We start from the raw sequence: 22,038 nt of genomic DNA, 5'->3' as shown, positions 1-22,038 counted from the left end.
CCTAGCAGCTTTTTTGCAGAGGACCCAGGTTTGAGTCCCATTGGCGATTCACAGTCACTCATAACTCCAGTCCCAGGGCACCAGATGCCTTCTTCTGCCTGCATGACATAGTGTATGCATACATCCAGGCAAAAACTCATACACGTACATTTTAAAATCAGTATTTCTGGGCTGAAGAATGGCTCGGTGCTTAAGAGCATTTGCTGTTTTGGCAGAAGACCCAGCACTCACATGGTGACTCACAACCATCCCTAACTCCAGTCCCAAGGGATCTGACCCGCCTTCTGCAGGTATTAGGCACACACACGTTCCATGTACATACGTGTGGACAAAATATTCGTATACATAAGATATATAAATTAAAACACTTTATTTATTTTGAATCTGTTCAATAAAACAAGATTTAGCCACACAATCTCGCCCTCTGTAGACATACAACGTTATTATTTCAGGAAAATGAAAGTGAAGGAAGCAAATTATTCCCTACTTACCATGCTGTATTAGGTCACGTCTTGCCTTAGGGCCCTTTGGGTAAAACTTTTCTACTCTAGCTCAGGAAGAGCTGTCACTTTCTTTTTCATCACATACCTTCATATCTGTGATGTCTGCTGATTATTTTGCATGCACGTCCTTGGCGCACATGTACCACAGTGCACACGTGAAGGCCAGAGGACCACTTGAGAGAGCTTCTCCTTCTACTGTGTGGGTGGATTGACCTCAGTGCGTCAGTCCTTTACCAGCTGAGTCATCTTACCAGCCTCCCACTGTTTGGAGACAGTGGCTTTCTGTGTAGCCAGGCTGGCTTCACACTCCTGCTTCTCCTGCCTCAGCCTCTCCGAGTGCTGGGATGGCAGGTGTGCATCTCCTCACCCTAATTGAAAGAGATCTCAGTGGTCACGGGGTGGAATGCAGAGAGGAGGAAGATGGCTGCCTGCCCTCCAGGCACTCATTATCCACTGGCTGGCCAGAATGGGACAAAGTAGAAGGCACAGAGCCGGTGGAAAGACATCCTGTGCCTCTGTACCAGGGAAGGCCCAGAGAAGCTAAATTTACTCCACCAAAGAAGCCCCTGCCCTCCCCTAATCCCACAGCAACCCCAGATTTCCTTGGACTCTCCAAGAAGGTCGCCGCCCCAACTGCTTGTCCCCCTCACAGATAGAGAACGGGACTGCAGTTTGCAGATGTAGAAACTGCCAGAATATAGAAATAACACCTTTCTTTCTAAAAATTGAAAAGGGGACTAGAGAAATATCTGGGTGGTTAGGGGCACTTGTTGCTCTTGCAGAAGACTAGGGTTCCGTTATCAGCACCCACAGAGCAGTCTACAGGTCTCCATAGCTTCAGTCCCAGGGAATCCCCTGACTTCTGCATGTACAAGGCACACACCTGGTGCAGAGACACACACAGGCAAGGCACCCATACCCATAAACCAAAGGTTAAAGATCTAAAAGGAAAGTTGCTCAAGAAACCACGTGACGGGAGAGAGAGACGGACCCTTACAAATTCTCCAGCCCCTAGAGACTGGAGAAGGAATTTTAAAGCTAGGAGTCCGTGAGGACTCAGGCATGCTGGATGCCCAGACCAGAGAAGCCTCAGTGGGCAGTGGGTACTGGGGTGCTCCAGGGGGTCACTTCCTGTATTGAGGCCACTTCCTATAATCTGATTTTTGTTTTTGTTTTTGGTTTTTTGGTTTTTTGGATTTTTTGAGACAGGGTTCCTCTGCATACCACTGGCTGTCCTGGACTCACTTTGTAGACTAGGCTGGCCTCGAACTCACAGTGATCTGCTTGCCTCTGCCTCCAGAGTGCTGAGATTAAAGGCGTGTGCCACCACGCCCGGCTTCTATAATCTGACATTATAACCCTCTGGAAACCCCGGGTCTCAGTTTCAAACCTTTGAGTCCTCCATCTTGAGCTCTCAGATCCAGGGGTTTAGAGCACTGGTCAGCAGTTTTGAGAGTAAATATTTCAGACTTTGAAGACCACGTGGCCTTGATTACACCTGCTCCACTCAACAGATGGATGTGGCTGGGCTCCAGCCCTGCCTCTCTTACAAAAACAAGCTGGTGGGCTGCAGTCAGCTTAGACTATTGTTGGTTCACCCTGTTGTGAAGTTAGAATTATGTGATGTTGATTTTCATGGATCTTATAAGTTTTGGGGGCCTTTAGGAGATGCTGGGTGCAGGAGAGCTGCAGGTGACGTGACAATACAAGTCTTGATTTGGAGCTGGGGAGTGGTGGCACAGGCTTTTAATCCCAGCACTCTGGAGGCAGAGGCAGGTGGATATCCGTGTGTTCAAGGCCAGCAAGTTCCAGGACAGCCAGGGCTACATAATGAGACCCTGTATGGGGACTGGGGGGGTGTCTTGATTTGGGTAAACAAGTGGATGTGTGTGTGTATGTGTGTGCATGTGCGTGTGCATGTGTGTGTGTGTTGTTGCTGTTGTTGTTTTGTTTTGTCTGTTTTGAGATAGATCCTGACTATGTAGCCCAGGCTGCCCAAGCAGACCTCAAACTCACAGCTCTCCTGCCTCTGCCTCTGCCTCGGCCTGGCTTAGGCAAATCTTTAGTGTGTGTGTTACTGGAGTATAAATTCAGGGCCTCCTGCCTGCTAAGTAAGCCATCTGTCACCAAGCTAAGCCTTGTCACTCTCACCTTCAACAAATCATAGCAAGGGGGGACCTCTGCACCCCAGTCCTGATGACTTCTCTACACCTCCCTTTCCTGCAGGGCAATGGCAGCAGGCCTGGACCCTTGGAATAGCACTATCCCCAATGGCTCCTGGGAGGGGGATGAACTGGGCTACAAGTGCCGCTTCAACGAGGACTTCAAATACGTGCTGCTGCCCGTGTCCTACGGCGTGGTGTGTGTGCTAGGTCTGTGCCTGAACGTCGTGGCTCTGTACATCTTCCTGTGCCGCCTCAAGACCTGGAACGCTTCCACCACTTACATGTTTCACCTGGCAGTCTCTGACTCTCTCTACGCAGCCTCCCTGCCACTGCTGGTTTATTACTATGCCCAGGGTGACCACTGGCCGTTCAGCACGGTTCTCTGCAAGTTTGTGCGGTTCCTCTTCTACACCAACCTCTACTGCAGCATCCTCTTCCTCACCTGCATCAGCGTGCACCGGTGCCTGGGTGTCCTGCGCCCTCTGCACTCCCTGCGCTGGGGCCGGGCCCGGTATGCCCGTCGCGTGGCTGCGGTTGTATGGGGGCTGGTGCTGGCCTGCCAGGCACCCGTGCTCTACTTCGTCACCACCAGTGTGCGGGGGAACCGCATCACCTGCCATGACACCTCGGCCCGAGAGCTCTTTAGCCATTTTGTGGCTTACAGCTCCGTTATGCTGGCTCTGCTCTTTGCTGTGCCTTTTTCTGTCATCCTGGTCTGTTACGTGCTCATGGCCCGGCGGCTGCTCAAACCCGCTTATGGGACCACGGGAGGCCTGCCCCGGGCCAAGCGCAAGTCTGTACGCACCATTGCCCTGGTACTGGCTGTCTTTACCCTCTGCTTCCTGCCTTTCCATGTCACCCGCACCCTCTACTACTCCTTCCGGTCACTTGACCTCAGCTGCCACACTCTCAATGCCATCAACATGGCATACAAGATCACCCGGCCACTGGCCAGTGCCAACAGTTGCCTTGACCCTGTGTTATACTTCCTGGCAGGGCAGAGACTTGTCCACTTTGCCCGTGATGCCAAGCCACCCACAGAGCCCACTCCGAGCCCCCAGGCTCGTCGCAAGCTGGGCCTTCACAGGCCTAACAGAACTGACACAGTGAGAAAAAATTTGTCCATCAGCAATGATGACTCAAGACGGACAGAGTCCACACCAACTGGGAATGAGACTAAAGACATTCGTCTATAGGTCAGAGCCCTTCAGGAAGGTGCTGGTTCATGTGGGGGAGTTGTCGGGGACCAAGGCTTGTTCAAATGGGCTGATGTCCTTCTATATGGATCATCAATGACTCTCATTTGGCAGCGGATCAGGATACTCATCCTGTGGTTCAAAGGAGTAACAGGACCCCAAAGTCCCCAATCACTTGCATGTGTGAGTTGGAAAATCATATCCTAAGAAAGGCAACGCCGCCTGACTCCTGTACAGACAGCTGCCTTTCCTGCCAAGGTACCTAGGCCGAGGCAAACCCAAGGAAGAAGCAGGCCCATCGAGGACGCAGCAGAGTCTGGGCTAGCTACTTGGATTAGGAGTAGAATCCCAAGGTGACTAGAGGACACCTGTGGGTAATCAGGGCTGAGTTCCCATGGCGACTTGGGATGGACCTGGGCACTACAGTGGACTCATCTCAGAGGAGGGCCCTCAGGCCAAGAGACAAACATCTGAGCACTGATGTCAGATCCATCTGGAGGCTCCCCTGGGCTGGAAGGCAGATTGAAAGCATAACGGATATGAAAGGCCGAGCCACCTATTGGGCTGTGCTCTGCTGCATGGTCAGAGAATAGGGGCACGGCCTGGGAACCTGTCGCCACCCACACAAGGGCCTGTTATGTCTGCCACCTGCCTTCCTACTACCACTTTCCCAGAGTCTCGGATCAGGGATCCCTCCTCACACCCCCAGGCCAACCCTGCTTTTAAGCCACTGTCGTCTGTATTGCACTATGCCAAGCATGGAGAAGAGTCAAATAGAATTCCAGTTCTTGGAGTTGGTTCCCCAGCTCACAAAACCTCACATGTGCTGGTAAACTTTGAACCATTTAACTGAACTGGCGGGGGTGGGGGCTTTATTTATAACACTGCCAATTGCTGTGGTGCAAGCAATGCCACTGTGGCCAATCCAATTTCAATTACAAATTACCAACACAGTGACAACCTCTTTGCAAAATTCCTAAAAATTGACAACTGGTTCTTTTTCCTGGAAGGGGGTGGGTGGGTGAGGGTGTTGCTGCTTAGACAAAATCTCAGGTGTGGTCTTTGAATTTGCCAAGTAGCTGAAGCTGACCTTGAACTCCTTACCCTCTTGCCTCCATCGCCAAAGTGCTGGGATTACAGGTAGATGCCCCACCTGCCCAACAGCTGGTTCTTAAAAGCCGGTGCAGGATACTTCAGCACAGATCATGCTGAGTAGCCTGGACCATGCGACCCCTAGAATGCAGGGAAGTGGGCAGGACCAGCTCTGGGATTCAGGCAGGACAGGCAGGAGGTCCCTGTGAGGAACTGCTCCCCATCTCACCTTGCCAACCTCCTATATCTCCGCTCTCCCCTGAAGGCGTTGAAGGCAAGGCATCTCCAGTCGCTCTCTGTGCATTTGGTTGTTTTGATTTGGAATCCTGAGATGTGGCTCAGACTGACCTGGGATTCCCAGGCTCCAGGCATTCACCTCAGCACACCCCACCCCCGCCCAAGTAGCTTGTTTATAAGCACAGTTTTTTATACAGCTTACTGTATTTTTCAGACTATAAGATGACTTTTTGCCCCCCAAAAGTGTGGGGGAGATTAGGGTGTGTCTTATGGTCCGATTGCTGTTTTTACTATTTTTCTGTTCTTATAGTCTGAAAAATACTGTACCTCCAGAGTGCCCTCAAATGACAAGGAGCAAGCACAGGCTGGGACCCAAATAAGTATTCTGCATTGTGCAATTCAGAGTCATCTGCCCACCTGAGAGCTGCTTAGCTCCCACATTCTGTGCTCATATTGCAGTGAGTGTGCCTGGAGTCCCTCTGAACATTGGTAACGTCCGCTTGTGGACTGTCCTGAGACTTTCTTGCAGGCCTGAACCTGTCTCTGCCTAACAGTGCTCAGGCAGAACCCCATGCTGGTTTATGGGAAGACCTGTCCTACAGGTAATCTCTGAGCTGTGCTGAGGCCTAGAGGCAGAGATGCACATCATGACTTGGAGGGGCCTTTAATGTTTACCATGGACCACAGTCCCCTAGTTTTCACATGCACGCATGCACGCATGCGGGCGCGCGCGCACGCACACACACACACACACACACACACACACACGCATACACCCCATGCAGCTGCTGGAGAAACCGCAGAACTCAGCACCCATAAGGATAGGGAGTACTTTGTGGCTTGCTCCTAGGAAACTTCCTTTAACCACAGCATGAAGATGTAGGAGGACACAGGGCCTACAGAACAGGAAGGGTTCTCACCACCTAGCTCTGTGGCAGCCATGGGTAGTAGTGCTTCCCAGGGAAACAAAAGAGAGGCCTAAGGTCCCACCCCCAAGAGCCAATTGGACTGCCTGATGCGGTGGTGTGGACATCTAGCCTTGCTGCCCAGCATCCAGGCCATTTGCCTGGAGGGTAAGATTCCTGACCCTTCTGCCTTGTGCTATTTTCAGCCCAAGTAAGGCGAAGATTTTCCACCAACCCCAGACCATTGTCCAGCAGTGACGTGAGGTGACCTGCCTCTCCTCAAAATATCTCCTCTTACCCGCTGGGCCTCCCTGCCCACTCCCCACCCTCATGTCACGTTCTAGGGCTGCTGGCTCCTGAAGGCCACTGCAAAAGGGCACAGGAGCCACCCAGCCACTAGACAGGAGCCCAAGGGTTGTCCAGCCCAGCTGTAGATGCAAGGCCAGAGAGGGGAGGGGCCACATTCAAGGTCAACATGGTTCCTGGGCATGAGCCAGGGGCTTGGGCTGCGCCTGTTGCTGTGCCACCCTCTCCAGTATAGGTCAGTGACTTCATGAGTGTCCTGTGGCCCCTGCACTGCCCAGCTCTCTGCACCTGGCCCCCCCTCCCCAGAGCAGGAGAACTGCGACCAGGGACTTAACACAGGGGAACCTGAATGGGACAAGTGACAAATAGAGCAAATGCTTACTGGTTTCTACAGCTCTTAGTGGACACCAAGTGACAAGGGTGGCCCTCCTGTTCCCTAGGCCCTGTGTCCTCTGAAATCTGCATGCAGTGGTTCAAAGAAAGCTTCCTGGAAGCTACGCCAAGGTGCACTCTATCCACATGGGTGCCTGGAGGGCACCTGGAGGACACCTGGAGAGCACCTGGAGGGCACCTGGAGGGCACCTGGAGGGCACCTGGAGGACACCTGGAAGGGAGGGTCCATAGATGACCCCGATGCCCTTTTTCTCCAAGATCAGAAAAGATCCTAGATAACACATCCATCATGCCTGGTTGTTTCAGTCTTGGCCACCAGGCCAGCCACACGTGACACTCATCATGGCAAATTTGAGCTGGTCTGTTTAAAACAGGTCATAGGGGGCTGGAGCGCACATACTGGCCTATGTCTCAGGTGCCAGACAGGACTCACACATGGTTTACTTATCCTTCACACGCAGTCTGTGAGGTCGATATTATTAGTGCCATCTAACAGCAAAGAAATCAGGAGCCAGCAGTCGGAAGAGGGCTTGGTCCAGGGAGGCTGCAGGTAACATGGCCAAGTGTAGCTGAGAGGAGAAAACGTCCCCTGATTCTCCAGCCTCCCACACAGGTCAGCAGGGTCTATCAGGGCTCTTTCCCATGACTCAGGCCCAGACAGTCAGTGGAGTCGGGGCAGGGGGTCAGCACACAGATGGTTTGAAAGTCACGTCTACTCTTCTAACATAGTCCCCTGGGCACATGGCTCCATCTCACAACACCCCACTTTTCTCCTCTCAGTGAGATACAACTTCCCATACAGGCTCTTAGGAGGCTTAACTGAGGCACACACACACACTGCCACATAGAACACACTACATACACACCGTTAGGGGACAGGGACCCTGAGTCCAAAATTCCTAGCCCACAGGCTGTGGAAGGAAGGTTACAGGCCCATCCTAAGGAAAATATGCCTCAGTTCCACCCTGCCTGGCCTTGGGTGGTCTCGAGATGCACAAACCTATACATGCTTCCAGACCCTTGCTTCAAAGTGGTGGCAGAGACGGGGAATAGTAGCTAGCGAGGAGGAGAGGGCTCCTACTCACCCACAGAGCCTGTGTGTGCGGGACCTCCACACGATCAAGTGCTCTGAGATCCCTTATGAAAACGCTGACACGGAGGCGGGTCACAGAAGGTAACAAATGGGCAGCTTTTGCTGTGTGACTGTGCAAGTCGAGGTATCACTTCTGGGTGCTGGCTCTTCTGTCAAGGCGCGGGACAGGGTACATGTGTCAAGACACAACAGCTGTTCTCTAAGGATTGCCAAGACACCACACAGTGCCACACACTCCCAGACTGCTCTTGTATGTAAAGAGGTTGGTCAAGCTGATCCGGCTGTAGGCTGAGCTAGCCTGGGGCCAGAGAAAAGAGAATGGAGCCCGGGGATCAAAAGCCAACTCCCTCTGCCCGCGTTGGCAGGACCTGGGCAAGCTGTATCTATCTGTTCTCTGAGCCTCAGTTCCCCCACACATGACAATTGGCTCTGTCTAGCCTGTCTTTGTAAAGGGGTACTCTCTGGGTTTGCCCTGGTTTCAGCACCAGCCCAGCTGGGTGTCCTGTTTCAGCTCCGTCCCAGACAGGAACAATGAGCCAGTCACTTGTTGGACCAAACCCTGTCCCCAGGGTCTCCACCCACCATGTTGGACTATTGTCAGCCATAGAGTCGAAAAAAGGACTTTCCACTCACAACACAATGATTCCCCCCAGACCATTGTCCAATGGTGACGTGGGCTCTGCCTGTCTCAAAATATCCCCGTGCCCATCCTTGGGGCCTCCCTACCCAGCTTCTGGCCTTCCCACTGATGTAATTTCCTGAGACTGTTGACTCCTGATGGCTACAAAACAGCATGGCCTTTGCTTGTTTGCCTGTTTCAAGGGACTGCAGGCCCCGAGAGGGCTGTGCCCTATCCAAGCTCACACAGCAGTCAGAGGAGAGCTACACCTGTCCAAAGCCACTCAGAAGTCAGGTTGAAGACTGGACATGAGCCACACTGCTCTGGCTGTTCCTTCTGCCCCGGCCACTCTCATTAGCTCTAGCTTGCCTTCAAAGGCCCCTGGGCGGGGGATTCCTAGACGTCTTGTGGGGATGGGGGTGGTTGCGGAGGAAATAGACTGAATCTCTGGTTCTTATCTTTGAGCAAAGGCCTGGCTTTCCAGTCTCATTTTTACCAAATGTGGCTGTGAGGAGCCGGCTGCGTCCTCTCATTATTTGAGTTGCCCGTTGAATGTGTTTTGCATATGCCAGTGCAATTCCAGCAGTGGAGAGGTGGGGCAGGAGGAGCAGGAGTTCAAGGCCACCCCGGACAACTTAGAGAGTTTGTTGAAGATCAGTGTTTATTGGGTCTCAAACAAATAGCCAGGAAATTGTAATTATCAACATGCTGATTTGGGGAGGCGTTGGTAAGGTAAGTAGGTTGCAAGTGTAGAGACTTCATGAATGGAATTAGTGCCTATATCAAGGCGGCCAGCTTTCTGTCACTGTAACAAAATACTGAGAGTAATAAACTCACAGAGAGAACAGGGTTAGGAGGTAGGGTGGGGTTTTTTTTGTTTTGTTTTTTGTTTGTTTGTTTTTTTGAGACGGCGTCTTACACAGCTCAGGCTCTGTGATACCCCTGCTTCAGCTTCCTGGGTGCTAGAATTACATGCATACATTAAGTCTCAGTAGGAAAGGTTTATTTCGACTCACAGTAGAAGAGTTTCTAGTCCGTGACTGGTTTATCCTGTGGCTTCAAGCTACCTGATACACCTAAGTAGAATCATCTTTATTATGTTGTCCTTTGACCTCCACATGCACCATGGTACGCCTGCTCCCCACAACACACATAAGCAAATAAACGTGACTTTAAAAGCCAGGCGTGGTGGCGCATGCCTTTAATTCCAGCACTCGGGAGGCAGAGGCAGGAGGATTGCTGTGAGTTTGAGGCCAGCCTGGTCTACAAAGTGAGTCCAGGATAGCCAAGGCTACACAGAGAGACCCTATCTCAGGAAAAAAAGTGACTTTAAGAGATGTTAAAAGAAACCCTCTCCCCCCAGAAAACTCTCTCATCTCTTCGTACCATGAGAGGACACGACAGGAAGTTGGTATGCTGTAATGGGGGAAAAAAACCCAGCCACGTGACTGCAAACCACCAGCCTCCAGACCTGTGAGAAATCACCACCCACTGTGGAGGAGGTAACTTATGGTACTGGTTACAGTAGCTTCAAAAACGACAGTAGCTGGGGCTGGAGAGCAGGCTCGGCAGTTATAAACACTTGTTTCTCTTGCAGAGGACCCTAATTTAGTTCTCAGCACCCATGTGGTGACTCAAAGCCATTGGTAACTGCAGTTTCAAGGGATCTGATCACCTTGTCTGACTTCCAAGGACATTAAGCACACACATGAATGCAGGCAAAACACTCACACATAAAATTTAAAATTAAAAAAAAAAAGAGGGGCTGGAGAGATGGCTCAGAGGTTAAGAGCACTGACTGCTCTTCCAGAGGTCCCGAGTTCAAGTCCCAGCAAACACATGGTGGCTCACAACCATCTGTAATGTGATCTGGTGCCCTCTTCTGTCATGCAGGTATATACTGTATACATACATACATACATACATACATACATACATACATACATACAAATAAGAGTAGGTTTGGTTGTGGTGAGCTCAGAGTTCAAGGGAAAGCTTTAAAGAGAGGAGTCAGCTGGGAACACAGAGACATGGGGACAGGGGCAGATGTGGGCCCAGGCTACCATCATCCCCACAGGGTTGGTGAGTTGGGGTGGGGTGGGGCTGAAAACTCAGGCTCTTTCTCTGGCAGGTGGGGCTCTTATCTTCCAAGTTACTGAACAGCAAAGATGCAGTGAGGCGTGAGGGTTGTGTCCTTCCCATCCCAGCTGCTGCTAGCTGCTGTGTGAGTTCCCTTTCCTGTCCTATGCTGCACCCTTGGCCGGCTCTAATGCTCTGAGTCACTTTGGGTAACTGATAAAGTTCATTGGAATTTGAGATTTCAGTCCCCGATTGAATTAATACTCAGCCCTCCGGGCTCTTGTCTCTGCCTCACCCCTTTTCTGCTTCTGGGCAACTCTGCCCGGAGGCTGCTGGGCAGGGAGTGGGCAGAGGCGTCTGGGGCAGTGTCTCACAGACCTGAGCTCCCGGTGCCTGAAAGGTTCCTTTCAATGGCTCCCACTCAGGCAAAGCAAGGACTCTTGACTTCACTGCAGAAAAGAATTTCCAGGCTAGCAAGACGGCTATGCTTGGCTGCCCAGGCCTCTAAAGTCCCAGCCCTGGTGAGACAGAAGCAGAAGGGTATCTGTGAGTTCAAGGCCACCAAAGGATACACAGGAGACCCTGTCTCAAAACAAAACAACAATGACAAAAGACCCAGTAAAAGCAAAAAGAAAGGAGCCTGCCACAACATCTGGCAGCTTAAGTTTGATTCCTTGGACTCATGTGATGGAAGGAGAGAACCAACCTGCCCGCTATCCTCTGGTCTCCACATATACACCAGGGCATATACACACGCATGCACACACACATGCGTGCACACACACATATATAAATATAATTTAATTTTAAAAATTTTAAAACAAAATAGAAGCTGGGTGGGGTGGCACACACCTTTAATCCCAGCACTAGGGAGGCAAAGGCAGGTGGATTGCTGTGAGTTCGAGGCCAGCCTGGTCTACAAAGTGAGTCTAGGACAGTCAAGGCTACACAGAGAAACCCTGTCTCGAAAACAAACAAACAAACAACCCAACAAAATAGAATTTCAGAGTGAACCAGTATGAACCAGTGTTTAGTTTTACTCAGAAGAGTTTAGTATGCAGTTAAGCCTTGGGAGCTCACAGAAAGCTAAAGCTGGAGAGACGGCTCAGTGGGGAGAGGCTCCCAGTGCCATGTGGGACAGCCTGGGTTTGATCCCAGGACCCATATGGTGGGAAAAGAGAGCTGACTCTCAGTCGTTGTCTTTTGACTTATACACACATAGCAAGCAAATAAATAAATAAGTTCAGGGAAAGGACATGATGCACCCAAGTGTAAATGTGGTCTTCTCAAGAGAAAATCAAAATTAATTGTCTTTAACAAATCATACACACAGGGCTGGAGAGATGGCTCAGAGATTAAGAGCATTGGTTGCTCTTCCAGAGGTCCTGAGTTCAATTCCCAGCAACCACATGGTGGCTCACAACCATCTGTAATGTGAGCTAATGCCCTCTTCTGGTGCACAGGTGTACATGCAATAGAACACTATACATAATAAATAATTTTTAAAAAATCACAGAGAGAGAGAGAGACCGAGAGACACACACAGAGAAAGAGAGACAGAGACAGAGACGGGGGGGGGGGGGGGGGGCTGAGAATGTCACTCAATTGTAGAGTACTTATCTGTTGTATAGAAAGCCTGGGGTTTAATCACTAGCACCACATAAAACCTGGCATGGTAGCACATACCTGTAATCCCAGCACACAGGGGGCAGAGGCAGGGTGCTCAGAAGTTCAGCACCAACCTTGGCATCATAGTGAGTGTGAGGACAGCTTTAGGAAACAGAGCCTTTATCTTAGGAAGGGCTTTTTCATTAAAATAAATAACCATGTATGCAATTTCGGTGAAGTTACATCTCAAAGTGTTGGCAAGACATGTAAATAAGGCCACAGGGTGACTCCTGATGTGGACTGTTAAGGCTGATGGGGAAAAGTCCAGGTTGCACGGTAACGTAAGATGATTTTTACATCTTGTTTGAGAGATTCCCAGAAGCCATCTGGGAAAGGAAGCCATATGCACTCAGCCCTTGATCATAGCTCACTCTAACATTCTTTTTTGAGAACACCTCTCCATCTCCATCAAAAGACTATTATCTCAGGGAGGGAGGGAGGGGTCAGAGGTTAGGCACGCCCACTGCTCTTGCAGAAGACATGATGAATTCAGTTCCTAGCACCCACGTCAGGCCTATGACTCCAGCTCCAGGGAAATTCAATGCCTCTGGCCCTCTCAGGCACCTCCACTCTGACACACATACATATAATTAGAAAATGATTCTTAAAAAAACACTTTAAAGAATATTATCTCCATATCAGCAGCCTTCGCAGCAAATGCTAATTGTGCTGGGGTTTTTGTTTGCTTGTTTGTTTTTGTAGTTTTGTTTTGTTTTTTTTTTAACAGACTCACTGTATAGTGCTAGCTGGCTTGAAACTTGCTATGTAGACCAGGCTGGCCTCTGCCAGCTAAGTACTGGGATGAAAGGTGTGCACCTCCAGTCTAAGGAGACAGCTCCACAGTAAAGAGTGCTCACTGCACAGTTGTGGGCACCAGAGAGTCCAGATCCCAGCAGCCATGTAAAATCTTGTTACCCTGGGTGGGGGTGGGGGGCAGGGATCAGACTGTGGGAGCTTGCTGTCCACCAGCCTAACCAGAAAACACAAGCTCCAGGTTTGATCTCGGCTCATAAGAACAAAGTGAAGAGTGACAGAGAGGGCTGACCATTCTGAATAAGCAAAGAAGAGGGAACTAAAAACCTACATGGGTTGGCATACCCTATGCTACCTGGGATGGCATTGGAGAGAGAATAGTGATGAAAGGGGAGCAGATACCTGGAGATTGAAGGCACAGGTGGACAGCCAGCTTGTAGGACATCAGAGCCTGATTTTAAACCCAGGAGCTGCCGGGAGGGCAAACTAAAACCAGGTGGGACTGTGGAATATAGTTCTATCGGTGGAGGCTTGCCTAACATGCATGACGCCTGAGTTCAGCCACCATCACACATGGAGCTGGAATAGTGGCACATACCTATGATCCCAGCATGTACAGCCAAGAAGGTGAGACGTTCAGTCAGCCTTGGCTGCATGGTGCATTACAGGCCAGTCTGGAATATTGAGACCATGTTCCCCACTCCCCAGCAGAAGATGATTCCCCTGATGGATCCCAGGGACCCACATCATAGACTCTGAAAATTGTCCTCTGACTCCCACACATGTGCACACCACTCATAAATATGTGACGAGGATAGCGATAACGATAAAGCCTGGAGCTGACAGAAGACAGGCTTCGGGGAGGGGCTGGCAGAAGAGACGAGAGCACGAACAGGATCCAGCTGCCTTCTCTCCCTTTCCTTCCTCACTCCACACATTCCTCCAGTTTGCACTTCCTGTCCCCAGTATTTCTGGCAGGAAAGGACTGAAAGTGGAGGAGGTCCAAAGCTTAACTTCTTACCCAATTGTCAGCTCTTCGAGCTGGCTGTGTGCTTTCACGGTTTTGCTCCGACAATGGCGGGATCAGGATTTTTGACGCTGCGCTGCTGCCCCCTCGTGGTCGTATCCTGCTGAGGCACTGGGAACTATCTGACCTGTTTGAGGTAGTTGACAGGACCAACCATTGCACAGGATAACTCCTCAGGTTAACTAGTACCTGCAGGCACTTGCTATACACTAATGCCCTCTTTACAAAGTACGAAGGAGGAGGAGGAAAAGGAGGAGGAGGAGGAGGGGAAGATCAGAAGTTCAAAGCTATCCTTAGCTGCACAGTAGAGTGTGAAGTCACCCTGAGCTTTATGGAGCCTGCGTAAAAAAGAAAAGGAAGGAAAAAAGGAGGGAAGCAAAAAGGGACGGTGAGATGGCTCCATGGGTAAAGGCACCTGCTGCCGAGCACTACGGCCTGAGTTTGATGCCCTACATCCACGTGGTAAAAGAGAACTGACTACTCTCCGGAGCTTTTGGAACCTTGCTCACTCTGGGGCGTTCTTTTCTTTTCTTTTTTCTTCCCTTTGGTTTTTCAAGACAGAGTTTCTCTGTGTAGGCTTGACTGTCCTGGATTCACTTTGTAGACCAGGCTGGCCTCAAACTCACAGTGATCTACCTGCCTCTGCCTCCCGAGTGCTGGGATTACAGGCATGTACCACCATGCCCAGCTCTCTGGGGAGTTCTTTCTTACCTTTTTCTTAGTAAGTCTATGTTCCCTCTGATAATAATAATAGCAATAACAATAATAATTAATAATAGTACTATAAGCCATGCCTAGTAACACACAACTTTAATCCCAGCACTCAGGAGGCAGAGGGAAATGGATGCCTGTGAGTTTGAGGCCAGCCTGGTCTACATAGCAAGTTCCAGGTCAGCCAGGGCTATAGAGAGGGGGGAAAAAAGGAGAAGAAAAAAGAATAAGATAAAAAAAGAAATCTATTATGTGTCAGGTGCTTTCAATATGCTTGGAAAATAAATCCCTAGTGAATTTAAAAAAAAAAAGTCATAAATGCTACGTCTGCCCCTAAAAGGCAAAAGAGTGATAATCAATACTATTAAAATGTAAATTATATGGTGTATTAACAGGGACGATTGCTGTAGGAGGAAAGCACAGAGTGGGAAGGGTTGAGAGCAGTAGCAGGTGGTGGTAGTGGTGCTGCAATTTCCTTTTCTTTTCAGACAAGGTCTCGTGCATCCCGGACTGACCGCAGACTTGCCACGTAGCCAAGGATAACACTGCTATCCGGATGCTCCTGCATCTGTTTCCCTAAACAGGGACTGTAAGTGTGCGCCTTCCATGCCTAGTGATATGGAGTGCTAGGAACTGAACCGAGGGCTTCATGCATGTCGGACAAGCGTTCTTCCCCCAGCTCCACATCCTCAGCCTAGGATCTCTGCTCGTTTGCTTGTTTGAAACGGGGTCTCATGTGGCCCTGACTGGCTTCCCTACAGCTAAGGATGAGCTTGAACGTCTGATTCTCCTACCCTCACCTCTCCAGGGATTACAGACCTGCACCATAGGCCCAGCTTGAACCCAAGATCTTGAAGAAGTCTAGTGAGGCGCCTTCGATTTATGACTGGAAGGGGTGGAGGAGGAAAGGATGGTAAGAAGACCTCCAGCTTTGGGAGAGGCCTGGGTACAGTGAGGGGAAGGAATCTTGTCATTTCTACTCACAAACCAGTCCCGGGGCAGCTGGGAGTTGATTTGATCAATGGCTTTTTCCTCTTCCTCTGAATTCCCCTATGATGGCCTTTTAATTGGGTCCATTTGTCCCAAGACCATGGGCTGGCCCGAGCAGACGCCAGATTATTTGCTGGTTATTAAATCGATTAGGAAATGGGCATCCGTCTTGGCCAGGGCCATGAGAGCAGCTGGGCAGTGTCCCCCGAGGAGTGCACAGCCCTCTGCACTCGGCACTAAGCCCTCCAGGAACCTGATTTCCCCACCAGCCTTTGCCCGCGGGGCCCTCCCCTCTACCCTGCCCGCCCTGCCCCTGCGTGGGTTGCAGTTAACTGTTCTGTGTTAACAGTTTTATGATGTTGAAAGTTCTGTTCCCAGCCACATCTTACAGCGTCTGGTGACTACCTTCTCTTTCTTGTGGGACTTTTTATTCTTCCTGGAGTTAATAATTTCCTAAGGGGGACATAGTCTAAAGACAACAGGAAGTTTAAATAAATCATAAATAATACCTGTGACTAGATGGCTCCGTATGAGAGCACCTGCCAGGCAGGCCAGAGGACCTGAGTTTGACTCTGGGACCCATGTCACATGCATCTGAAACCCTAGCGCTGTGGGATGTGGAGACAGGAGGATTACTCTGACTTGCTGGCTGCCAGCCTAGTTCCAGATACATTGAGAGACATAGTATTAAGGTCTCCTGTGGCCTCCTTGAGTGCACAGACCCCTTCATACAGACACCCACATACACTTAAATGAAAATAAAGGCAAATCTTTAGGGGCTGGGATTTAGGTCAATGATACAGAGCTTGCCTAGGAAAAGCCTGGCTGCGGGTTCAGTCTGAAACAAATTAAGTCTGAAAAAAATATTTTCTTTTGAGGATAACATCTACAGTGGACTGAGACAGACACAGATCAGCCCACTCATAATTCTCTTTCCCTACGAACATAAAATTATATAGATTATTAAATATCATGTGATATATTGATACACTGTATATGTTATGTAATACTTAAATCAAGTGAAGTGTATCTTTCTTCTTATTTGTCATTTTGACATAGTAAAAACATTCACAAAGGGCATTCCAGGCGCTCTCCTAGCTTTTTTAAATGGTCAATATGATATGATTATGTACAGTGAAACTTCTGATTCCACCCGCAAGCAAACAAAGAGAGAGGCCTTGCAGTACACCTGTGTAACCCCGGCATTTGGGAGATTGAGACCCAAGGATTAAGAGTTCCAGGTTAGCTTGGGATACAGCATGCTTTTGAAGCCAGCTTAAGGTATATAACAAGGCCTTGTCTTAAACAAACAAACAAAATAATAAAATAAAAAGCAAACAAATTAAGGAAACACAGTACAATTTTGGGGGTTACTAGCATTCAAGCACATCTTTCTGCAGGAATTAGAAGGAAACGGGCCTAACATTTATTCTGTCCCAAGTACACTGGAGCAAAGAGTGATGGGGGAAGTGCTGGTTTTGACTTTGTCTATTTTTTTGTTTGTTTGTTTTTTTGTTTGTTTGTTTTTTTGTTTGTTTGTTTTGAGATGGGATGTCTTGTATTCCGGGCTGGCCTATGTAGCAGAGGAGAGTGTTGAACTTCTGATCCTCCGTGCCCCACCCCTCCCGAGGACTGGAATTGCAGGGGCTGGGATCACCAGGCCTTCGTGCATGGTAGGCAAATGTTCTACCCACTGAGCTACACCCCCAGACCCTCAGGTTTTTGTTTGTTTGTTTAATGAAGGAGAGGGTTGGAGTTTATTGAAAGACATTTTTTACCATAGATTGTGTTTATTGCTGGAGGAAGGGCTGTCAGAGGACAGCTGAGCCAAGTCCGTTCTCTCCTTCATCTTTACATGTGGGGATCAGGTTCCCAGGCCACAAGGCAGGCACCTTCCCCTGCTGAGTCATCTTGCCAGCCCTTAGCATTGATTTTAAGCATGTGGGTTAAAGAGAAAGACAAAATTTTTGTGTAGCCCTGGCTGTCCTGGAGCTTGCTTTGTAGACCAAGCTGGACTCAAACTCAGAGATCTGCCTGCCTCTGCCTCCTGAGTGCGGGGGACATTTGCTGCTGCCACCAGACCTATAAAGATAAACTTATCCCTGAAGACATACCTGAGAGTGTGGCCATGGGTGGCTCAAAAGAAGAGTCACTTGATTTTTTTTTTTTTTTTTTCTGAGATAGGATCTCACTGTATAGCCCAGACTAGACTGGAACTCACTGTGTAGCTCTGGCTGGCTTCAAACTCAAGGCAATCCTCTTGCAGTGCACTCTTGAGTATATAGATAATAATAATTATTATTATATATAAAACAGTAAATTTTTGTTTATTTTTAAATCAGTTCATCATCTAAATAGATAATAATAAATAAAATATTACATATTGACAATAAAAATTATTGTTGTCTTCATTATTATTACTCAGTCTCTTATGTAGCCAAGGCTGGCCTTGAACTACTGATTCCCCTGAGTCTCCTGTCTCTGCCTCCTCAGTGTTAAGGTCACAAGCATGAACCACCACATCCAACAATAATTTATTTTATTTTATTTTTTCTTTTTTTTTCCAATAATTTATTTTATGTTTTTATTTTATTTAGGCGTTTGTGTGTGCTTTGTATGTGTGTGGTGTGTGTGTGTGTGTGTGGTGTGTATATGTTTGGTATGTGTGGTATGTGGTATATACATGTATTGTGTATATGTATGTGTGTATATGTGTGGTGTGTATTGTGCTGTGTATATGTGTGTGTGTGTGTGCCTGTATGCGTGTGTCTGGTGTGTATATGTATGTGGTGTGTTTGTGTGTGAGGTGTGTGCGTGTTGTGTATGTGTGTGTGGTATGTGTGTATGTGGTGTGTTTGTGTGTGTGGCATCTTAGTTTACTTTCTTTTTTAATAATTCATTTGTTTTTATTTATTTTTGTATTTGTTTTATTTTTATTTTTAATTTGTTTACTTCATGTCTCGATTGTATCTCCCTCACTTGTCGCCTTCCACCCTCTCTCTCTCTCTCTCTCATACTCTCTTATTTATTTTTATTTTATGTGCATTGCCTGCATGTATGTATGTCTATGTGAAGGCATCAGATCTGGGAGTTACAAGCAGCTATGAGTCACCATGTGGGTGCTGGGAATTGAACCCAGGTCCTCTAGAAGAGCAGTCAGTGCTCTTAACCGCTGAGCTATCTCTCTAGCTCCCCCTCTTATTTTACTTTCTATTGCTGTGATAAACACTAACACCAACAGGAACCTACAGAGGAAAGGGCTCACCCCCTCCCCCTACAGCCCACAGTCCATCATGAGGGGAAGTCAGGGCAGGAACTCAAGGCAGAAACCGGAGCAGGGACCACAGAGGAGTGCTGCTCGCTCACTTGCTCCTCACGGCTTGCTCATCCTGTGTTTTTATAGCACTCATGGCCACCAGCCCAGGGTTGGCACCGCCTAGCATGGTCTGGGTTCTTCCACGTCAACCACAAATCAAGAAAATGCACCACAGATTTGCCTACAGGTCAACCTTATGAAGGCACTTTCATAAGATTCTCTCCAGCATGTCTCTAGTGCGCGTCAAGTTCATACAAAACTAGCCAGCACATGTGGTATATGGATACTTATATGTGAAAATATGCACCCGCTGTGGCGATCTGACTGAGAAGTGCCTTCCCTAGGCTCAGGCATCGGAACACGTGGTACCCAGCTGATGGCACAGTTTGGGAGGTTATAGGGAGACAGAGACTTGCTTGAGGAAATACATCTCCGGAGCCAGGTTGTGAGGGCTAAAGCATCACCTGACTTCAAATTTGCTGAGTCTCCCTTGCAACTGAGGATGTGATAGCTCAGCTCCCTGCTCCCACCACTATGTCTGGCTGCTCCCACATCCCCTTCCATGTTGGGCTCTTATCCCTCCGGAACTGGAAGCAAAAATAAACTCTTTCTTCCATAGGTTGCCTTGGTCATGGTGTTTCGTTACAACAGCAGAAAAGTAACTAATACATCCATGCATTCAACTGCAGAGGCCAGAGGACATGAGCAGATCTCCAATTCCCCGTTCTCCTGCCTCTACTTCCCAAGGGCTGAGGAGATGGCTTAGTGGTCAAGAGCACTGACTTCTCTTCCAGAGGACCTGTGGAGTTGCTGTGATTGAAAACATCAACGTTTGTTTGGTTGGTTGGTTTTGGTTTTTCAAGACAGAGTTTCTCTGTGTAGCCTTGGCTGTCCTAGACTCACTTTGTAGACCAGGCTGGCCTTGAACTCACAGAGATCCTCCTGCTTCTGCCTCCCAGAGTGCTGGGATTACAGGTGTGTGCCACCATGCCCGGCTTCAACATTTCTTTACTTGTACTTAAACTTTTATCAAATGAAAATATCCAGTCAAACCTCAGATGTTCCACGCATTTTCCCATTCTTAGCCTCATTGCAAACCACTCCAGCTAAGCTAGTTAGTTAATTAATTAGTTAGCTACTTAGTTAGTTAGTTAGACAGACAAAGTCCAGTGAATTCCCAAGCTACCCTTGAATTCACTGTGTAGCTGAGGCTGGTCTTGAACTCCTGATCCTCCTGCCTCTACCTGTCAAGGGCTGGGATTACAGGAGTAACCCACCACACCCAGCGTGAATGCAGCTTCTTGTTTCCTCATGTTGATTTTGTGGCTGTGCCCTCAGTGGCTGAGGCCACCAAGTGCTCCAGATGTCACAAGGCCACCAACACCTTTGTCAGCAAATGTCTGTGGACTGTCCCCTCATTTCCCAGGGATTTTGTCCTCCTTTGATGTTGTCAGGGAATGTGGCAATTGAAACAAGGGGAGCTCTGGTGGGCCCTGGGATGTGAGGGTCTCCCATTCACTTACATTCAGGCATGGGAGTGGGGTGCAGAGCCCTGGGGAAGAGCTGCCTGGGCAGGAATCCCTGGGTTATGGGTGGGTGAACTGACACTTTGTGGGCAGCTGAAATGCAGTTAGACCTTGAAGGGGGCAACTGCTAGGAGGGGGTCTCCCAGTAGGACAAAGACTGGCCACTGCTGCTGGACTCCAGGGCAAATGGAAGCCATCTTGGGGCTCCTGGATCTCAAGGAGAGAGGTGGGGGATGCTGGAAACAGGCCTGTTTTTCAAAGCACAGGTACCCCAAGGCTGGGAATGACAGGGCTAGGGAAAGACTCAAGAGTTTCTGCAAATGCCAGATACAGCCTGTCCTGCAGCACGCCTTGCTGGGCGTCAGCCAGCTGCTTTGGCCAGCCTCTCTAGGCTCTGAGGCAGAGGGCTGCCTGGGGCTGGGAGGGGGAGGAAGTAAGTTCACTGCCAGGGAGGGCTCCTGACCTCTCCTGGGGCCTCAGGGCTGGGGCCTGGCTCCTGAATCAGCTCCTACAGAGCTCCCCCAACCAGGCTCATTCACTAAGCCTCTCGCCTTGCTGGCTGCCTCAGTCCCAACCCTGGGCATCTCTTCTCCCACCTTCAACTCACTCCTCCATTCCAGAGACAACAGAAGGCACCTCACCCAGCCTGGGGATGGCACGGATGAGTTCCCACTCTGTGTCTCCAGCCGGCTTTGCCTTGAGATGAGTACTGGCATCAGACCTTACACTGAGTTATTCAGAATGACCAGGTATGGCAACTGGAGTTCAGCGTCCATAGAAATAGAGGTGATGCTCTGCTCACCCAGGAGGATCTGGGGACAGTGAGTCAACTAGGCATGAAAGGGTTGGGCTAAGCATTGTAGCGCATGCCTTTAATTCCAGAACTTGAGAGGCAGCAACAGGCAGATCTCTGTAACTTCACCACTACCCACCCCCATAGTATATGAGTTTCAGGGCAATTAGCCAGGGTCATACAGTGAGACTCTGTTAAGGAAAGAAAGAAGGAAGGAAGGGAAGGAGGGAGGGAGGGAGGGAGGGAGGAAGGGAGGGAAGGAGGAAGGAAGGAAAGGAGGAAGGAAGGAAGGAAGGGAGGGAGGGAGGGAGGAAGGAAGGAAAGAAGGAAGGAAGAGGCTGAAGGGAGTGGAGGATTCTGGGTAGCAGTTGGGATCCCCCCCATCCCCCAGGTCCAGATCCATCTTCCACTCTGGCTTCTTCAGACTCTTCCAGGGACCCACCTGAAAAGCCAGCATCCCTCACCCCAGAGCAGTTGTTGTGGGGGTCAGCTGCATCCTTCTACACCCACCTCCTACCCTCCAGCTTGTTAGTGGGAGAGATCAGCTCAGCCTTTGCCCAGTGGCTTTCATAGAGGTTTCAGGACCAATGCCACCCGTGCTGGCCTGGGTCGGTAGACAAATGTTTCAGCTTTCTTTCTCTCAATGGAGAGTGAAGGGACAGATCA

General features: G+C 49.4%; 1 protein-coding gene across 1 annotated transcript; it reads left to right on the top strand.

Annotated features, from left to right (window-relative positions):
* The first annotated feature begins 2,732 nt into the window (after positions 1-2,732).
* On the top strand, positions 2,733-4,848 carry P2ry2 (purinergic receptor P2Y2). Its single transcript, XM_051149053.1, has one exon. It carries the CDS (start codon positions 2,734-2,736, stop codon positions 3,862-3,864), a length of 1,131 nt encoding a protein of 376 aa, XP_051005010.1. The 5' UTR covers position 2,733; the 3' UTR covers positions 3,865-4,848.
* Positions 4,849-22,038: the final 17,190 nt, after the last annotated feature.

This window comes from Acomys russatus, chromosome 7 (assembly GCF_903995435.1).
Source record: "Acomys russatus chromosome 7, mAcoRus1.1, whole genome shotgun sequence".
In the NCBI taxonomy this organism is placed as follows: Eukaryota; Metazoa; Chordata; class Mammalia; order Rodentia; family Muridae; genus Acomys; species Acomys russatus.
The sequence above is the reverse complement of the archived record's forward strand: the minus strand, read 5'-3'. Positions and strand labels throughout refer to the sequence as shown.

Coding starts and splice junctions, on each gene's coding strand:
- P2ry2 (XM_051149053.1), top strand. CDS start 2,734: ATGGCAGCAGGCCTGGACCCTTGGAATAGCACTATCCCCAATGGCTCC.